General features: G+C 44.4%; 1 protein-coding gene across 1 annotated transcript in view; it reads left to right on the top strand.

The window, feature by feature from the left end:
• Window positions 1-13008, top strand: part of CCN4 (cellular communication network factor 4) — a 116980-nt gene extending 103972 nt beyond the window's left edge. The window contains exons 3-5 of the mRNA XM_040354993.1: window positions 5811-6068; window positions 7338-7531; window positions 12439-13008. Coding sequence (XP_040210927.1) covers window positions 5811-6068; window positions 7338-7531; window positions 12439-12738 — 752 coding nt within the window. The 3' untranslated portion in view covers window positions 12739-13008. The remainder of the gene's footprint in view (window positions 1-5810; window positions 6069-7337; window positions 7532-12438) is intronic.
• The last annotated feature ends 9086 nt before the right edge of the window (window positions 13009-22094 follow it).

The raw sequence follows: 22094 nt of genomic DNA on the forward strand, positions 1-22094 counted from the left end.
TGGAAGACCCCTTTAACAAAGGGGACCCCCAGATCCTGCCCCCCCCTGTGTGAAATGGTACCCCTACCATTTCACGAAGGAAGTGTAAATAGTAGTTTTCAGAAAAAAAAAACACGACAATTGGTCCAGCGATGAGAACATCCATCCATTCAAAGCACAGCTCAGCGAATGACGCGCCGATGCTTTGACGTTTCTTTTATAGGGGAGGCGGGCCACGCGTCACGTGACCCCGTCCCGCTCTGACGCAAGGGCTGTCCCAGTGACGTAGCAGAGTGTGCGTCAGAGGGGGACGGGGTCACGTGACGCGTGGCCCGCCTCCCCTATAAAAGAAACGTCAAAGCATCGGCGCGTCATTCGCTGAGCTGTGCTCTGAATGGATGTTCTCATCGCTGGACCAATCGTCCGTCGCTGGAGACATCACCCGGCGCTGGATAGAGACAACGATGGAGCAGGGAGCAGCATCAATCGTCTATTTTCACCGCTGGATTTTTATTTGGTTTAATTAATAAAGTAATTTGTTCTACGGTGTGTGTGTGTGTGTTTTTTTTCTGAAAACTACTATTTACACTTCCTTCGTGAAATGGTAGGGGTACAGTGTACCCCATTACCATTTCACACAGGGGGGGGGCAGGATCTGGGGGTCCCCTTTGTTAAAGGGGTCTTCCAGATTTTGGTAAGCCCACTTTTAGATCCCTTACAAGTTATTTTTCTTTTTTTTTATATGTAAAAATATATCCCTGTTTAATTTCTTTTTAACTCTTAGTTAACTCTAATCAACCCTAATTAGCTCCTTCCTCCCCTTCCCCCTCAGCTATTATTTTTCTTTGGATTTTTTTATTTGAATGTTTATTTATTATTTTTATTTGTATTTCCATTTTATTTTTTATTTCTACCATTATGTTTTTGTTTTTGTATTATTTGTTACTTATTTTTCCTAGGAAAAAGTGTTGCATAAGAAGTAAATACACAATTCTAAAAATACTTTTTTTTTTTTTTTTGCTGTTTACCAGACACATGATTTTAGTCGGATTTTAGATAATGTACATTTTTATTTAGAGTAAAACTATATATATATATATATATATATATATATATATATATATATATAAATATATAAAGAAGAAGAAGAAAACTAACACTGGTCAAAGTGGAAAAAAACGTTTTTAATATTTATTTTTATAGATGTGTATAGATTCCAATAGTAAATAAATAGATTCCAATAGTAAACAAAATTGCCAAAGGAAAGCCTAGTCTAAAAACAAAAACACTGTGGCCCGGATTCACATACATTGGCGCATATATATGCCGCCGTAGCGTATCTCTTTTATGCTACGCCGACGCAATACAGAGAGGCAAGCATGGAATTCACAAAGCAAATGCTCCCAACGTTGCGCCGGCGTAACGTAAATTCGTAGGCGTAAGCCAGCCTAATTCAAAGTAGGTGGAAGTGGGCGTGATCCATTTAAATAAAGCGTGACCCCATGCAAATGATGGGCCGAATGAACGGCGCATGCGCCGTCCCGTGGACGCATCCCAGTGCGCATGCGCAGAATCACGTCGAAACTACTCCCTAAGATACGTCGAATCACTGCCTACGACGTGAACGTAACCTACGCCCAGCCCTATTCACGTACTACTACGTAAACAACGTAAAATACAACGGCTGTTCCCTGGTCCATACCTTTGCATGAGTTGCGCCTCCTATATGGGGAAAAACTTTACGCCGGACGTACGACTTACGCAAACTGCGTATATGATGCGCCAAGCGCAATTACGTTCGTGAATCGACGTATCTCCCTCATTTGCATATGTGCAATGAGGCGGCCAGCGTAAATATGCGCCCACGATACGCCGACGTAGGAAAGTTACGTCGGTCGGAATCAGCCTATTTTCAGGCGTATCTAGTTCTGTGGGCACGGCGCACAGATACAATGGCGCATAGTTACACTTACGCGGCGTATCTTGAGATACGTCAGCGTAAGTGCTACGTGAATCCGGGCCTGTATGTATTATTGTGCTAGCTGTTCTTCAGTAGGGATGAGCTTCGCGTTCGAGTCGAACCCATGTTCGACTCGAACATCGTATGTTCGATCATTCGTCGAAATATGATATGCGAGTGCTTTGGATTAAACGCATTCTCCTGAGAACATATTATGCTCGTAATTCAAGGTTCTGTTGTACATGATTTGGCAGCAAGTTTGGCGTGTATTTGGGATTTGTGCCCATTGAGCCAAAAGAACATTTGTGAGGTCAGGTACTGATGTTGGATGAGAAGACTTGGCTTGCAGCTGGTGTTCCAATTCTACTGAAAGATGTTCAGTAGGGTTGAGGTCAGGGCTCTATGAAGGCCATTCAAGTTCCTCAACAAACCATGGGCTAGATTCAGGTAGCTGTTACGGCGGCGTATCTTCAGATACACCGCCGTAATTTCAAATCTGCGCCGTCGTATCTGTACGCCGATTCTCCAAGGCAGATACGTTCAAAAAAATAGGCTTCCTCCGCCGACGTAACTTGAATACGGCGGCGTATAATTGTCTGCAATATTACGCTGGCCGCTAGGGGCGATTCCGTTTTTTTCGGTGTAGAGTATGCAAATTACCTAGTTACGCCGATTCACAAACGTACGTGCGCCCGGCGGTAGTTTTTTACGTCATTTGCGTAAGGTTTTTTCGGCGTAACGTTGCTCCTTCTTCTATGAGGCGCACGCAATGTTAAGTATGGACGTCGTTCCCGCTTCGATTTTTGAATTTTTTACGTCGTTTGCGTAAGTCTTTCGCGAATAGGGCTGGACGTAATTTACGTTCACGTCGAAACCAATACGTCTTTGCGGCGTACTCGGGAGCAATGCACATTGGGATATGTACACGGACGTAAAAAAACGTCAATCACGTCAGGTCATCACACATTAACATAAAACACGCCCCCCCTTCCACATTTGAATTAGGCGGGCTTACGCCGGCCCCATTTACGCTACGCCGCCGCAACTTACGGAGCAAGTGCTTTGTGAATACTGCACTTGCTCCTGTAAGTTGCGGCGGCGTAGCGTAAATACGATACGCTGCGCCGCCGTAAGATCAAGCACAGCTACCTGAATCTAGCCCCATGTCTTTATGAAGATGGTTTTACACACAGTGGCACAGTCATGCTGGAGCAGAAAATGGCCTTCTCCAAACTGTAGCACAAGCAGTGTTGAAATTTACTGGCACGACACCCAAAATTTACTGGCGCAGCCACGTTTTTACTGGCATTTCACAAAAGTTACTAAATTGCATTTTTAAATGCAAATTTCAGTATTTAGGCTACAAAAGTACACTAGGCAAATAGCAATGTGATTTAAAGCGGAAGTTTAAAAAACTATATACCATTACATGCAGCATACTTCCGACATGTACAGTATGCTGGTATTTTTTTAATTTTTTTTGCTGTACATACCGTTTTATAGTTCTTTTTCTTTTCTCACTCCCACGGGGAATAGGCGTTCCTATGAAGAGGCGTAGATGATTGACGTGTGGATAAGGCGCGTCACGCGTTCCAAAAATAGCCGGACTGGGACTCGGCGCTATACGGCGCCTGCGCACAGACTAGGAGCCGTGTAGAGCTGACTGCGCAGGCGCCGTATATAGCCGAGTCCCAGTTCGGCTATTTTCGGAACGCGTGACGCGCCTTATCCGCACGTCAATCATCTACGCCTCTTCATAGGAACGCCTATTCCCGGCGGGAGTGAGAAAAGAAAAAGAACTATAAAACGGTATGTACAGCAAAAAAAAAGAAAAAATACCAGCAGACTGTATGTGACGAGATCCTTTGTTCGCCCGGTTCTGCTCTCCCCACACTCCTCTGCTACTATTGGATTACAACGTCTGATGGTCCAGTCATCCAAGGTTCCGGGATCCGAACTACAGCTATGTGCCGTTCAGACCCATTAAGAACACACACCAGGCAGGCTGTATGTATGTTCAAGCAGGACTCTTTATTTTCAAGTACACAGCACACTTTTATACAGAATTTGGAACATCCCACCCCCAACAACCGCTTTTCTATTGGTCAATTGTAAAGTATATGCAGTCCTCACTCAGGTCCTCCTTAATCATGCAAATGAGGACTTGAAATAGTCAACAGGGATTGATCCAATAGCTTGGATAGAAAGACTATTATGTGTATTGACAGACAGAATCCCCAGGGGGTAATCAATGTACACAATAGCCCGGTCTATTTAGCAGAACTTAATTACTACCTCTGAGAGGTTACATTCCTTTAGATAATAACATGCTAATTCAATACTCCTGACAGGAAACTTCTGACCTTTAGAACAATACAAAGTCCTTTAGCGTAAACACATACATCTTCAAACACACATTCTAAAAGTCATTTAGTGTAGGTAATTATCTCCTGGAGACATCCCGTCTCTGACAACCAATTGTAACCTGCAGAACACAATAAAAGGTATTTCACAAGCCGGCTCCACTTAGCATTTCAATAGCCTGAGCTAAGCATTGAAGGGTCATTGTCTATTGACCTAGTCAGGACAACTAAACCACTTGTAATGTGTCCAGTATCTCCTGCAATGAACTGTCAGTAATGTCCCATCTTCTGAAATACATGAATTAGGATTTCAAGTAGAAACACTCCAGCACTGCAAGGTCCATGACACTGTACATGTCGGAAGTATGCTGGATTTAATGGTATATAGATGTTTTTTAAACCTCCGCTTTAAATCACATTGCCTCTCTGTGAAACCGGGCCTTAATTCGTTAAAAAGGAGTGACATAAAAAGCATGCTAACGCATTTCAGCAAGTTGTCTTGTTCACAGCATAATGCTTAATAGCAAAACAGTACTTACATACACAATTACTCCACCAAAAAAAGGCCGTCACAGAATTATTCAATCAATGTACACTAAAATCAATAGGACAAGAAAACAGGTGGAGGCTAACACATTGACTACATTTTTGGATGAAAAAATAAATAAATACAATGGAAATTCCATGGAAGTTATACAAATATGGACATAAAGAAACCTAAAGGCAATTTCTACAGATACCGGTAAACATTAACCTGTAGGAACGAATAAGATGGGGATACAAAAAAATAGGAAATATGCATTTCCACTATTATATATGAATTCAAAGAGAGTATTTAAAAAATATAGAAAAAAACATCATAAAAATGCATAAATACAAAATAATTTATTTATTTAAAAAAAAAAAATCTACACCCCATCTAGAATTTAAACCTGCAGGGATTCTGGTGCCCAGGGTGGAAATTCACCAGATCTCTCTTTGGAGAAGCCTATGGTGAACAAAAAGGTATAAATGTGCCACAGTGCCGTAGTTCTGTTTGGCAACAACAGTTCCTATTTTGGGAAACGTATTATAGTATTAATTGATTATAGTATTATCATCACAGGTTGATTTTTGAAATTAGAGGAATAGGATAGGACCCCATATTTGATAGGGAGTTTTCATAAACTGAATAGTTAGAACACAATATAAATAGGAAACTTTGGAAAACAATTAAATCTTTATGGTTTTTAAGAGATGGGAGGGAGTGTTTTATTAGTGTCATTGCGCTCAAATTAATCTTTACATAATGATAAGCATCTTTAATTTTAGCTATGTGACTGTTATTTTCAAAGCCCATTAGACTTGGCGGAAAATAACTGTCACTTTCTGAAAACAACTATCTTTATCTTTGTGATTTAGCTTTGTGAATTGAGCCTATTGTTTGGTTTAATGTACAGTATGTGGCTTGGTTTTCTCGGTAAACATTAAGTGCAATTCCTTAACCATTTCTCGCTTCTGTTTTCCAGAGATGTCAGGGGTAGGTTGTGTTCTCAACGGTGTGCGCTATGTAAATGGACAGAGCTTCCAACCCAACTGCAAGTACAACTGCACGTGTCTGGATGGCGCTGTGGGTTGCGTCCCGCTGTGTGTAAACTCCCGTCCACCTCTTGTCTGGTGCCAGAACCCCAAGCGGATTAAGCTAGCAGGAAAATGTTGTGAGCAATGGGTTTGTGATGACTCCAAGAGGTTCCGAAAAGCGTCTCCCCGCCATATTGCTTCTCCAGGTACGTAGAGTGGGGATACAGAGAAAGGGGAAGTTTCCTTAGTACATATTAGCACATATAAAAATGTGGCAAGCTGGTTGATACAATACAGTGGAACCTCGGATTACGAGCATAATCCATTCCAGGAGAATGCTCATAATCCAAAGTACTCACATACCAAAGCGAGTTTCCCCATTGAAGTCAATAGAAATGAAATTAATTTGTTCCGCATTGACTTCTATGGCATGGAATACTGCATGCGGTCAGAGGCGGGGGGGGGGGGCGCCGGAGAGCCTCAGAAATGGCCGGAAAGGCCCGTGGACAGTTCGGTTGACCTCGGCAAACCTTGGAAAGACTCTAGTCACAAGCCTTTCCGAGGTCAGCCGAACTGTCCTCGGGCCTTTCCGCACATTTCCGAACGGCGATGGTCGGCTGCGATTGGCGCCGTTCGGCTCCAGTGCCCCCCACCTCATGCTAAAAGTGGTACTGCACACAGCTTTGGCCTGAATCCTGCTCGTTTTGTGAGAAAACACTCGCAAACCGAGTTAGGATTTTTAGAAATACAGAGCTCATTTTGCGAAACGCTCGTTAACCGCGTTATTCGCAATCCGAGGTTCCACTGTATACATTCTTAATCAAAAAAAGATGCCAAAGGGGATAGAGAAGAGAAATGGTTAAAGGCACATATTGAGGGTGTAACATGAAACATGGTCACATTCCCCAAACCCCCAACCTAAACTACTCCCCACTTGCCTGAATTGTGGGGTGCCTCATCCTGCAGCTTTCTTCATTTTTTTTTAATGCAACCACACAGCCACATCTTCCATTCACAAGGATCTGTGAATGGAAAGACTACAAGTCCCAATGGCCATGTTATGTGCTTCTTTTAGGCCTCGTACACACGATAGGTTAACCAGAGGACAACGGTCTGATGGACCGTTTTCATCGGTCAAAACCGATCGTGTGTGGCCCCCATAGGTTATTTAACCATCGGTTAAAAAAAAAAGCCAACTTGCTTTAAATGTAACCGATGGATTCCTAACCGATAGGTCAAAACCGATCGTTAGTAGGCACGGTTAAAAATCCACGCATGCTCAGAATCAAGTCGACGCATGCTTGGAAGTATTGACCGTTCTCATCGGATGGACTGATCGTGTGTACGAGGCTTCAGGGGTAAAGAAGGGTTATTAGCAGGGTGATAAGTTAAAGAGCAGGGGATGTTACCATCTACGACTTAATCCCTCCAACTTTCCACTGGACATTCACACAGTGATTTCTGAATTCTTTCAGTTTATCGTGAAGAGACTGAAACCTGGCAAAAGAACTGCATCACCCAGACAACTCCATGGAGCCCATGTTCTAAGACGTGCGGAATGGGGATATCTACACGCATCTCAAACGATAATGACAAGTGTAAACTCCATACAGAGAGCCGCCTGTGCAACCTGAGACCCTGCGAGGTGGACATCACACAGCACTTTCGGGTAAGTTGGTAAAGAAGAACTCCACTCTGATGATAGGAGACCTTCAAGAAGCTATTGCTTTAACAAGTTTGTAACAAATGGCATATTCCCAGGACTTACAACCTCTTTAAATCAGATTTCAATAGCAAAAACAGCCAAATGGATCAATGTAAGCTACCTTCAACAGTTTCCATTGATCCTTTGTTTGAACTAGGTTGGCTGCATTTTTTGTTATCAAAAGCTCAGTGAAAATGGATGAAGTTGGCGGCAAATTTCCATAAGCCTGACTAGCATTATACTGGGCTCAGACGAAACAGTTATAGGCAATTTTATGTTTTATGTTGAAGGGGAGGATGAAGGCACAGATAGGAATCCTTAGTGGGTCACACAGCACAGTGGTTAGCACTTAGTGACCTTAGTGGTTGGCACCTAAGCCTTGCGGCATTGGGGTCTTTGGTTCGAATCTGGGCATGGCGCTTGCATGTTCCTTCTATGTTCGTATGGGTTTTCTTTGGAGTCTTTGGTTTCCTCCCACTCTCCAAATTGACTCCTGTCTAAATTGGCCCTAGTGTGTGTACTAATTGGCTATGCACATGTGTTATCAAATTCTGTATGCCACTCCCAAGCTCAGCAATTGGGGAGGGTTGAGGAAATACCTGGTGACATATTTCATAAAAAGTTTGACCACAAAAGCCTATGGAAAAACCTCTTAAGCATATTCTACATGGTGCCAGAGAGCTGGTCCATAGACTCGGCAAGAGCTGGATATGACTGAACGGATATAAACGGAGATTGATCTAAATTTCCCTAAATGTAATTTCCATAAGACTTTCTGGTGGAGACTATCTGACTGTGTTATGGTGCCTTCTGGTAGGTGACGTGGGCTCACCCAAAGTGTGGAGTACTAGTTGGCCTTTACCAGAGCTCCTGATGGTGAGGATGGTACAGAAACCCTAATGGTCCCAGGTTTTCTTTGATGCACCTGGCCTCAGGATGTGGCCTACATGACCATCCCACCAAAGAGTTGCTCGGACAGAAGGGTTATGTTGTGGAGACTGTTTCACAATGCAGTAGACACAAGAGTGGTTGGGTCCAGGCAGAGGTTGTGGCTGGTGCCAAACAAGAAAGTGGTCAGTTCGATGTAGAGGTCATGGCAGTCAAGAGAGTTGTCAGGTCCAGATTGGGGTCATGGTAGGAGTATTAATGTAAATCTGGGTCAGAAACAAATAGAAAACTGGCAGGTACGTATTGTAGGTCTTCAGCTCCCAGGAAGCTGGAGATAAGACACAGCACCAGACACTTTAAAGGCTGAAGTTTAAATATCCTTCTACTCAGCGGACGCACTCAGCTTCATTACTGAGAACTCTGGAAGTCCTGGCAAGGATTTTGAGTGTTCCATCGGAAGTCCTTGCAGGGATTCTGCAAGTACCTTTGAAAGTCCTGGCAAAGATTTACGGGGGTAGAAGTAGAAGCTCTGGAAGTCCTGGTAGGGATTCTGAGAGTACCATAACTGACTAGTGTCTTGGCACCTTATGTGGCAACATGGGAGATTTAGCTGTATGTGGGGAGGTGCAGCGTGGTGCGGCGACAGTAAACATTAAGGGCTCTTTCACACGGGCGGACCGTTTAGGTCCGCCTGCCATTTTTTTAGGCGGACCTGAACGGGCGCTCCGTGCTCCTCTATGGAGCCACGGATGTCAGCGGTGACATGCCCGCTGACATCTGACCCGCCAAAGTGTGACGGAGGAAAAACATACTTTTCCATCCGTCTGACGGATCGGATGAACACGGACAGACGGTCCGTGTTCATCTGATCCCCCCATAGGGGAGAGCGCAGAAAAGACAGGGCGGTCCCTGTACAGTGTGCGAGGAGCGCCCTGTCATCCGCCGGCTCAGCGGGGATCAACTGAGCAAGCGGAGATTCACGGGGCGGATCATTACTGATCCGCCCCGTGTGAAAGGGGCCTAAGTTCATTAGTAGAAAACAGAACTGTATTGAAGTTAAAGTTTGGCAATTCACAACAAACACCCACAGAATACAAAACAGTGATGTGTAGCAGAGCAGGTCTCAGATGTGCTGACAGTGTCTGTCTAGAGGAGCGGAATGTGGCCTGGCTGGTCCGTGCCCCAATAGGGAGATCTCCAGGAAGGATGGCATGCCCCTATCCTTTCCCTACTCATCTGGGACCTCTTTCTACCGCTGTTCACTGTCCCTACCAGATGGGTGACCTGACCTGTCCCTACACAACCCACATGCTAAATTGCACGCCAAGCCTCGGAGCCAGGGTACTAAAATAGGCTCTGCCTGACCCAAGATGGCTGCCAGAGTCACATGGGGCAGAAGCATCTTCTCAGTTTCCGAAAAAAAAGAGAGGAATCATGTTCATCTTGACTTCCCCTCCAACTGCAATGCCACTGCAGTCGAGCACCACCTGCAGTGGAGAAAATAGACCTGCCTACATGTATGTTTGGTATGGTAAGTTAAGACATCAGTCACTCCTTAGCAGGAGGTGGAATGGATATGTTCATTCACATGTTACACAGCTGATCTTACAGGGTATTTTTATGCAAATCAAATATACAGCTGAGGTTATGTGGATTTTTTTTCTCATTCGACTACAAGTAAGAATACTCTTAAACCACTTCCCACCCAGCCTTTAGTTAAATGACGGCCGAGTGGGACTTTTGTTGTTGTGGCGCGATCTGTCACCGGTTGTGTCCACTGGATGACAGATCACTGTACTGGAGCACTGTTGGTACCATCACTGTGACCAATCACAGCAGATCACATGACAATTGTAAACAATGGATGGCTTCCTTTCATGCCATTCATTGTGTACAATTGTGTTGCTAGCTGTAATTGGTCAAAGGGACTCACATGCCCATAGCCCATCTGTACCATGTGATTAGCTGTGGCCAATCACAGCTAATCACAACAATAAACACTTAATGAATCAATTTAATTCAGTATAAATTATTGCTTAGAATAGTGAAATTCATTGGTATATGCAATCATAATGTGTAAAAAAAATAAAAATCCTGATCACTTGGTAACAATGTATTGCTCTGGCCTCAATGTGTTAAAATAAATTGATTTTTTTTCCTTACATACTGTCACCAGTCAGTGTCCCTGATCATTGCCACACCAGTTATATGATGCTGCTGCACTGTTGACAGTATGTAAAAAAAAAAAAAAATAAGATTATTTTTTTACAATTTCTTAATTTTCCAAAAAATTACATCTTCAAAAAACTCGCAATGCCTATTCTTAAATACCTTGGACTGTCTACCTTACAAAAATGGGTCATTTGGGGGGTATTTGTACATTCGTGGCCTTTTTAGGCCTCAAGAAATGAAATTGACTGTCAGTACATCAGAATGGGGCCCTCGGGTAATAGGAGATTATGGGGTCCCCAAGCAATAGGAGATAATGGGGCCAGCGGGCAATAGGAGATTATGGGGCCCCCAAGCAATAGGAGATTATGGGGCCCCCGGGCAATAGGAGATTATGGGGCCCCCAGGCAATAGATTATGGTGTCACACACACACATACAGTATACATACACAGTATACACACACACGCACACAATATTTACGCACAGTATACACACACATACTGTATACATACACATACCTCCCAACTTTCTGAGATGGGAATGAGGGACACCTATCAGAAAAAGTATGTAGGCATAGGACACACCCCTTGCCACGCCCCTTAAAGGAGAATTGTACACAAAAAATAAGATTGGTTAAACCCACAAGTGCTTTTTTTCCACTACTATTCCTTTATATTGGCTTTTGGAATTTACAAATGCAGCAATTTAGAAATCAGATGAAAAGTTTAGCGCTGGTAAACACTATTTGATAGATAAAAAGTGCATTTTATATACATCTGTATAAGATCAGACCAAAATGAGGGACAAATGAGGAGAATGAGGGACAGAGGGACATTGCTCCAAATCAGGGACAGTCCCTCGAAATCAGGGACAGTTGGGAGGTATGCATACACATTATACACACACAGACACACAATATTTACACACAGTATACACACACAGTATACATACACACATAATACACATACACAGTAGACATACACATACTGAGGATGTACTGGAGAGGAGGGACAGCTATAATCTTGGGATTTTTAGACCAAAAGCATGTCAGTAAGGGACATTTCAGGGACAGATGTAAAAAAACACACATTTTTACATACTGTCCCTGGTTTTACTGGGGCTGGCAACCCTGATGGGAACCCCTAGTGGCATGGGGCCCTCGGGGAGTGTCCGAGTGCCTGAATGGTCTGTCCGCCCCTGGATATATATATACCATAGTTTGTGGACTTTCCCACAGACTAAGGGCTCTTTCACACGGAGCGGACCGTTTCTGGGTCCGCTCCGTGTGTCCGCCAAAGCTCAGCGGGGATCCCCGCTGAGCTGTCGGCGGATAGGGCGGTCCCCGCACACAGTGCAGGGACCGCCCTGTCTCTGCTCCGCTCTCCCCTATGGGGGATTGGATGCAGACGGACCGTCTGTCCGTCTGCATCTGATCCGTTCCGCCGAACGGAAGAAAAATCGGGTTTCTTCCGTTCGAAAAAGCGGATCCCGACTGACGCGGACGCTAGCGGATGCTCCATCTGCTAACGGACGCGATCCCATAGGGATTCATTACAAGTCCGTTAACGAACTTGTAATGAGCGGACGAACGGTCCGCTAGTGTGAAAGGACCCTAAATAATAAACACTGATTCTGACTATTTTTACCCAAAAAAATGGAGCAGACTACAATTTGGCTTAAACTTATGAAGAACGATTATTTATTTGCAAAATTTTATAACAGAAACCAAGAAAAACATTTTTTTTTTTAATTCTGACGATTTTCATTTATTTAGCAAAAATATAAAAAATATATATTTTTTTTCCTTTACAGCCGGGCAAAAAATGTTTAGCAGTTTACCGTGAACCAGAATCGAAGAACTTCACCATCTCAGGCTGCATAAGTAGAAGAGCCTACAGACCCAAATACTGCGGCGTCTGCACCGATGACCGATGCTGCACACCCTACAAATCCAAAACCATCAAAGTCCATTACGACTGCCCTGACGGCACCAGCATCTCCTGGAACGTCATGTGGATCAACGCTTGCTTCTGTAACCTCGGCTGCAAAAAGATTAATGACATTTTTTCAGAGCTGGTGAGCTATCACGACTATACGGAAATAATGAACTGATTTATTCAGGAAATAAAAGACCAAAGAGAAAAAAAAAGTTTCATTATTGGAAACAATCAGGGGAAGAGACGTACTATGCTATTATCGGTGCTTTCACATGCGTTGTCTCAGGGCTGTGTAATTTAATATCCAGCTGCCTAAATTATTATCGTTTTTAAAGCACTTCTGTATGAAGATTTTACAATGTATAAAGTGTAAACTATTATTCTTGCTTTTTTTGAATGTGTACAAAGCTAAAAAGTTTATTCACAATGACACTTTTTGCAATTATTTGTGTGTCTTTTTTCTTATTTAACCCTTTCACAACTAAGGGTGAAACAAATGTTAATGCCTAAGCACAATTCTGCAACTTTGACATGTGTTAGTAAAACCGTACATATCATCACAACTGCTTTGTGCATCCAGGTGGATTATACCTTTTTTTTCCCAGGAAAAAATGGGCTTTCATGTGGTAGTAATAGTAATGGATATCTCCTGATTTTTTTTTCTATTATCATAGGAAGACTGTCTCAAAATAGTAAAAAAAAAAAAAAAAATCTTTTTTTTTTTTTAACCACTTCGTTACCGGGCCTATTTTGGCACTTTTCTCCTTTATGTAAATAATCACAATTTTTTTGCTAGAAAATTAATCAGAACCCCCAAACATTATATATTTTTTTTAGCAGACACCCTAGGGAATAAAATGGCAGTCATTGCAACTTTTTTTCTCACACGGTATTTGCGCAATAATTTTTCAAACGCCTTTTTTTAGGGAAAAAAACAGTTTCATGAGTTAAAAAATAACAAAACAGTAAAGTTAGCCCAATTTTTGTGTATGATGTGAAAGACGATGTTACACCGAGTAAATAGATACCTAACATGTCACGCTTTAAAATTGCGCACACTCATGGAATGGCGCCAAACTTCGGTACTTAAAAATCTTCATAGGCGATGCTTTATTTTTTTTTACAGGTTACTATTTTTGAGTTACAGAGAAGGTCTAGTGCTAGAATTGTTGCACACGCTCTAACGCACGCAATGATACCTCACATGTGGGGTTTGTAGGCGGGACTTGCATGCGCGTTCGCTTCTGCACGCGAGCGACCGGGACAGGGGCGTTTTAAAAAAAAATGTTTATTATTATTTTAAATTTTTTTACTTAATTTTTTTATTTTTTAAAAAAATTTTTTATCACTTTTATTCCTATTACAAGGAATGTAAACATCCCTTGTAATAAGAATCAGTGTGACAGGTCCTCTTTATGGAGAGATGTGGGGTCAATAAGACCCCACATCTCTCCTACATGCTTACAAGCATGAAATCGGTGAAAAAAAATCACCGATTACATGCCGACAACCGCGATAGCGGCTTTGTTTACTTTCGGGTACCGGGCGTGACGTCATAACGTCGCGCCTGGTCCTCCGACGGTCATAGAGATGACTGTGACCATCTGATCACCAGTCATCTCTATGGTTCTGCAGCGAGCGCTGGCCGATTCGCTCTCCGGGCCCCCGATGGCATGGGAGAGCCCGGAGAAGCACCGGATGGCGGTGGGAGGGGGGGTGACGTCCGAAACTGAAGAAATATTCCCTCCGCTCCGACCAGCACATGATCATCAGAAAGGGGCACAGATCATGGGAAAAATACAACCCCCCTATGCTAGTAGGCACGGCGGAGCGGGGGTGTGTGATTCAATTTTTTTTATTTTAATTCTGCACTGACTGTCTTTGAAATTGCCCCTGCCCCCTATCAAATCCAATCTGGGGACAAAACCAGGGACAGACTTGGTCCGGGGACAGTGTCCTCAATCAGGGGACTGTCCCCTGAAACTGGGGATGTCTGGTCACCCTAACTTGAAAAGATGAGAGAGGCCTGTAATTGTCATCATAAGTATACCTCAACTATGAGGCCCCGTACACACGACAGAGTTTCTCGGCAGAATTCACCGAGAAACTCGGTCAAAACCCGGATTCTGCCGAGAAACTCTCTCGTCTGTACACTTTTGGCTCGATGGAGCCGCCGAGGAGCTCGACGAGAAAATAGAGAACATGTTCTCTATTTTCTCGTTGTTCTATGGGAGAAGGCGGCCCGCCGAGCTCCTCGTCGGCTTCATCCCAGAACTCGACGAGGAACTCGACGTGCTTGGCACGTCGAGTTCCTCGGCCGTGTGTACGGGGCCTCAGAGACAAAATGTGGAAACAAATCCAGACAATCACATTGTTTGATTTGGAAAGAATTTATTTGCAAATTCTGGTGGAAAATAAGTATTTGGTCTCCTCTACAAACAAGCAAGATTTCTGGCTCTCACAGACCTGTATCTTCTTCTATAAGAGGCTCCTCCGTCCTCCACTCATTACCTGTATTAGTGGCACCTGTTTGAACTTGTTATCGGTATAAAAGACACCTGTCCACAACCTCAAACAGTCACACTCCAAACTCCACTATGGTGAAGACCAAAGAGCTGTCGAAGGACCAGAAACAAAATGGTAGACCTGCACCAGGCTGGGAAGACTGAATCTGCAATAGGCAAGCAGCTTGGTGTGAAGAAATCAACTGTGGGAGCAATAATTAGAAAATGGAAGAGATACAAGACCACTGATAATCTCCCTCGATCTGGGGCTCCACACAAGATCTCACCCCGTGGGGTCAAAATGATCACAAGGACGGTGAGCAAAAATCCCAGAACCACACGGGGGACCTAGTCAATGACCTGCAGAGAGCTGGCACCAACGTAACAAAGGCTACCATCAGTAATACGTAGGGATGAGCTTCGTATTCGAGTCAAACTCATGTTGGTGTCAGTGGAAGGAATGGTGCCTTATCATTGGTGCCCACCGGAGGAAAAGTGCTCCAGTGTTGTCAATGGAAGGAACTGTAATAGTGCCCCATCATTGGTATTAGTGAAAGGAATAATGCCCCATTATCAGTGCCCACAGAAGGAAAAGTGTTCCAATGCTGGTGTCAGAGGAAGGAATTGTAACCTGTCGTTGATGTCAGTGAAGGGAATAATGCTCTATCATTGGTGCCAGTGGGAGAAATGGTGCCTCATTATTCATAATTGGTGTGAGTGGAAGGATCAGTGCCCCATCATTGGTTTCATTGAAAGCAACAGTACCCCATTGTAGGTGCCCATGGGAGGAATAGTGCTCAATCCTTCTTTGGTGTCAGTGGAGGGAATAGTGCCCCATTGTTGGTGTCAGCAGGAGGAATAGGGCCCTGTCTGTGTCAGTGGGAGAAATTGTGCCCCATCAATGGTGTCAGTGGGGGAATAGTGCCCCATTGTTGGTGTCAGTGGAGAGAATATACCCCAATTGTTGGCATCGGTGGGAGGAATAGAGCCCCATCATTGGTGTCAGTAGGAGGAATAGTGCCCCATCATTGGTGTCAGTGAAAGTGAAATAGTGCCTAATCTTTGCTGTCTGTGAAGGAAATAGTGCCCCATCATTGGTGTCAGTGGGAGGAATAGTGCCCCATCGCTGGTGTTAGTGGAGGGAATAATGCCCCGTCATTGGTGTTATTGGGAGTAATAGTGTCCCATCATTGGTTTGCTGTCTAAGGGAGGCACAGTGCCTCAACGTTGGTGTCAGTTATAGTATTTATGTCCCACTTTTGGTGTAATAAAAATGAATAGTGCCTAATCACTGGTGTCAGTGGGAGGCCCGATAAAGGCAAGCAAAGGGTCACACCTGGCTCGCGGGCAGCAGTTCGGGGACCTTTGCTTTAAAAAATGCAAGACTAATCATTTGTGATGAATATAACAATGACAGTAGGCATTCTGCATCTCAAGGAAACTGCATGGCATACCGCAGTAAAATGAAGGGGTTTTGGCGGCGAAACATAGAGATAGCAATGTCAGGGTGAGAGGAAATCCCTTCCAAAATGAGGGAAATGTTCTCTTAGACAGTTGACACCAGAAGTAGTGTCCCCATTGCAAGATTTATTTTCACCTCCTATTCTTTACTCACTTTGAATCTCAGTGACAATGGTCTCCATATAGATGTATAGAGAGAGAAAATCTCCCTAACGAAGACACAGAAACCAATACAATTCTGACAGTGGTTTTAACATCTCCCCACCCAACCAATATCTAAAAGAGAAGTTTTACCTAAGAAAGGTCTTTCATGTGGTCACATCTAGACAAGGTCCTTCATGGAGTCATGTCTAGGCAAGGCCCCTTATGTAGGCAACATCCATCATATAGACATGTGTAGGCAAAGTTTTTCATGTAGTCACGTGTAGGCAAGGTCCTTCATGTAGTCATGTCTAGGCAAGGTCCTTCATGTAGTCATGTCTAGGCAAGGTCCTTCATGTAGTCACGTCTAAGCAAGGTTCTTCATGTAGTCACATGTAGGCAAGGTCCTTCATGTAGTCATGTCTAGGCAAGGTCCTTCATGTAGTCACGTCTAAGCAAGGTTCTTCATGTAGTCACATGTAGGCAAGGTCCTTCATGTAGTCATGTCTAGGCAAGGTCCTTCATGTAGTCACGTCTAGGAAAGATCCTTCATGTAGTATGTGTAGGCAAGGTCCTTCATGTTGTCAGGTGTAGGCAGCATCCATCATATGGTCATGTGTAGGTAAGGTCCTTCATGTACTCATGTGTAGGCAAGGTCCTTCATGTAGTCGCGTGTAGTCAAGGTCCTACATGTACTCACGTCGAGGCAAGGTCCTTCATGTAGTCGCGTGTAGGCAAGGTCTTTTTTGTAGTCATGTCTAGGAAAGATCCTTCATGTAGTCAGGTGTAGGTAAGGTCCTTTGCGTAGTCACATGTAGGCAACATTCATCATATAGTCACCTGTAGGCAGCATCCATCATATAGTCATGTGTAGGTAAGGTCCTTCATATACTCACGTGTAGGCAAGGTCCTTCATGTAGTCACATGTTTGCAATGTTCATCATATAGTCACATGTAGGCAAGGGCGTGTATGCATTCACGTCTAAGCAAGGTCCTTCATATACTCATGTCTAGGCATTAGGCAAGGTCCTATATGTAGTCACGTCTAGGCAATGTCCTACAAGTAGTCACGTGTAGGCAAGGTCCTATATGTAGTCACGTCTAGGCAAGGTCCTACATGCAGTCACGTGTAGGCAAGGTCCTACATGCAGTCACGTGTAGGCAAGGTCCTACATGCAGTCACGTATAGTCAGCATCCATCAACTAGCCACGTGTAGACAACATCCATCATGTAGTTGTGCATGTACCTGCATGGTTCCGCTTCTGGAGCCACAAGAAAGTGGTATCTTCGCAATGGATTCACTTTGCATTTCCTGCGCTTGGCCCTTCACCTCTATCTTGGCAATAAAGTCACCATGAGATTATCAGATAAAAGATCCGCACTAAGAAAGAGTTTAAAAGTTACGGATGAATACAGAAGGTATCTAAGGGAATATTACTGTGCATTCCCGGCTAGTACACAAATTGAACTATTATTATAACATTTATCAGAATTAATTTTCTCCTGTGACTATTATCTTCTTTTTTTACTCGTGCGCTGCTTCACATTTTTATTATTGTTTTTGCAAAAGCTCTAATACTCCCTCTAGTGGCCATCTGTATGTCAGGGAATGTGATTTTCAACCCATTGTAACGATTGCTCAAGGGAACCTGTTAATGGGACAAACATGGAGGCAAATAGACCGGTAAAGAAATTTCTGGGTGTAAAATATGGTCTGTAATAAAAACAAAGAGGATTAAAAAATAATTAAAAAAATATCATTAGCATGTTGACAATAGAGGGTAAAACCAGTGAAGGCAAAATATGAGCAATTTAACAACTTCAACCCCGGAAGAATTTACCCCCTTCCTGACCAGAGAACATTTTGCGATTCGGCACTGCGTCACTTTAACTGACAATTGCGCAATTGTGGCTCCCAAACAAAATGGACGTCCTTTTTTTTCCCCACAAATAGAGCTTTCTTTTGGTTGTAATTGATCACCTCTGCAATTTTTATGTTTTGCGCTGTAAACAAAAAAAGAGCGACAAATAAAAAAATATATATATTTTTTACTTTTTGCTATAATAAATATCCCCCAAAAATATGTATTAAAAAAAAATTTCCTCAGTTTATTCTGATACGTATTCTTCTACATATTTTGGGTAAGCGTTTATTAATTGGTTTGCACAAATGTTATAGCGTCTGCAAAATAGGATATTGATTTATGATTTTTTTATTAGTAATGGCGGTGATCTGCGATTTTTATCGTGACTGCGATATTGCGGCAGACACATCCCCCAATTTTGACGCTATTTTTGGACCATTGTCAGCGATCAGAGCTATAAAAATGCACTGATCACTGTGTAAATGACACTGGCAGGGAAGGGGGCGATCCTAAGTGTGTCCTAGGGAGTGATTCTAACTGTTGGGGGAATGGGCTACCAGTGGCACGACATTGATCACTGTTTCTGATGACAGGGAGCAGTAGATCCCTGTCATGTCACCAGGCAGAACAGGGAAATGCCTTGTTTTCACAGGCATCTCCCCGTTCTGCCGCACTGTGAAACGATCGCGGGCACCCAGTGGACATCGAGTCTGCAGGACCTGCAGGCACGCTCACCGAGCACGCGGCGGGGGTGTGCGCGCCCACGCGGCGTCAAGTTCAAAAGAACGTACAGGTACGTCCTTTTGCGCAGCCGTGCCATTCTGCCAACGTAAATGTACATGCGGTGGCCGACAAGTGGTTAAAGTGGAGATCCACCCTAAAAAAAAAAAATAGCCAAAAAGGCTCCAAAAAAATAGAATAAAAAATATATATTTAAAGTAAAGGAACACAGATCGGTCTCCTCTCTCCCTGACAGGACGTGGAGCTCTGTGTTTACACACAGAGCTCCACATCCCTGCTGTCACCGCCGATCGCGGGGGTGTATGGCGGATATCATGGCCGCCAGGCACGCGCATCGGCTCCCGAGCGATGCGCTGGGCACGTTGTTTCCCCTCTGCGCGCCCCCAGCGGCGCGCACAGGGAATGACAACAATAGGACATCCACTTGGCACTTGAGAGCCACGCTGTGGACATCTTTCGTCCATAGCGCGGATCCCAAGTGGTTAAAAAAAAAATCTCAGTTTAGGCCGATATGTATTTGTATACATATTTTTGTAAAAAAATAAAAAACACGCAATAACCGTATAGTGACTGGTTTGCGCAAAAGTTATAGCGCCTACAAAATAGGGGACATAATTATTATTTTTTATTATTGTTATTATTTTTTTTACTAGGAATGGCGGCGATCTGCGATTTTTATTGGGACTGCGACATTATAGCGGACACATCGGACACTTTTGACACATTTTTGGGACCATTCACATTTATACAGTGAACAGTGGTATAAACATACACTGGTAACTATATAAATGTGACTGGCAGGGAAGGGGTTAACCACTAGGGGGCGGGGAAGGGGTTAAATGTGTAGCCTAGTGAGTGTTCTAACTGTAGGGGGGTCGCTGGGGGAGGTGACCGATCTGTGTTCCTATGTACAAGGGACACAGCATAGGTCTCCTCTCCCTGACAGGACGTGGATCTCTGTGTTTACACACAGAGATCCACGGTCCTGCTCAGTTACTGGGCAATCGCGGGTGCCCAGCGGCCATCACGACCGCCGGGCACGCGCATCGTGTTCCCAGTAACGCGACGGGTGCGCGCGCCCTAGAGGCTTTAAAAGACCAGGACGTCATATGACGGCGGCTGGTAATAGAGGTTAATAATAGAGTGTGAAACCAGGGAAGGCATAATATGAGCAAATCAAACTCCGGCTTTATGCTGGCCATGCACCGATAGATTTAAAAAAATACCGGACCAATTCCTAGCGTGAGTGGGCAAATCTCCCGCTGTGGCTATTGTGCAGAGATGGGGCTGGCTGTCAAAATACCTGAAATGCGTGTTGCAATTTTCTGCCTGGCTCCTTCAATTTTTCAATTGAAGGATATCCAGTGGAGGTGGCAGCCGGGGGCCATCCACAGAGCAAATTTCAGCCGGTTCATCAGGAACCAGCCAAACATCACATAGGGGCCAATTTATAAAGCATTTGTTTTATAAATCTCACCATATGTTTTCAAATATATTAACTCCTGTATCATCAGCTCCATCTAGTGACAAAACCAAGTACTTATTCTCTTTGAGGCATTTCAGAAAACTATACAGCATTTTGGCCACTAGATGGAGCTGATGATACCGGAGTTTATCAGCTTGAAAACATACAATGGCCCGGATTCACATACATCGGCGCATATTTATGCCGCCGTAGCGTATCTTCTTTACGCTACGCCGACGCAGCGCAGAGAGGCAAGCCCCGAATTCACAAAGCACTTGCCACCAAATCTGCGCTGGGTTTCTTAGGCGTAAGTCCTCGTAAGTGGAAGTGGGCGTGAGCCATGCAAATGAGGCGTGACCCCATGCAAATGATGGGCCGAGCGCCATAGAAGTACTTAAAACGAACGGCGCATGCGCCGTCCCGTGGACGCATCCCAGTGCGCATGCTCAGAATCACGTCGGAACTACTCCCAAAGATACGACGGATCACTGCCTACGGCGTGAACGTAACCTGGTTACCTGGTCCATACCTTTGCATGTGTGGCGTTCCATCTATGAGGAATAACTTAACACCGGACGTACGACTTGCGCAAACCGCGTATATTATGCGCCGGGCATGGGCGTCCACTCCATAGGGCAAGGGGGGGCAATTGACCCCCCCTGGAAAATCGAGAAGGTGTTGAAGAGTTTTGCGGCTGCGGGCTGTCTGAGCGGTCCTGGGACGGATGTCACACAGGCACAGCGAGCAGAGTGAAGCCGCCTCCCCCTCCAGTGTTTGTGTACACAGGGGGAGGGAACCTGCTGTGCCTGTGCAGCGCTGATGGCTGATCTGAGGTACTGAATGGGATGGAGGAGGGGGGGTTTGTGCTGAATGGGGGGTCCATTGGTGCTGAAGGGGGGGTCTGTGCTGAATGGAGGGGTCTGTGCGGAATGGGGGGTCTGTGCTGAAAGGGGGGTCCATCTGTGCTGAATGGAGGGGTTTGTGCAGAATGGGGGGTCTGTGCTGAAGGTGGGTCCATCTGTGCTGAATGGAGGGGTCTGTGCTGAAGGGGGGGGGGTCTGTGCTGAAGGGGGGGTCCATCTGTGCTGAAGGGGGGTCTGTACATTCTCTAGGCTATATTTATATGGGCATGGAGTAAAGCTGAATTATCTCAAGAGCTATTTCACACTGCCAGCTGGCCGTATTATCGGTAAAGCGGTGCTTTGCGATCGTTTTAACTGCGCTATTCGGTCGCTAGCGGGGCACTTTTAACCCCCGCTAGCATTTGAAAAAAGGGTTAAATGCAACTGTGTATCGATGCTGCCGAAGCGCCCCTCACTGAAAAAATTTCAGCGGACGCCCATGGTGCCGGGC

This window comes from Rana temporaria, chromosome 5 (assembly GCF_905171775.1).
Source record: "Rana temporaria chromosome 5, aRanTem1.1, whole genome shotgun sequence".
Classification (NCBI taxonomy): Eukaryota; Metazoa; Chordata; class Amphibia; order Anura; family Ranidae; genus Rana; species Rana temporaria.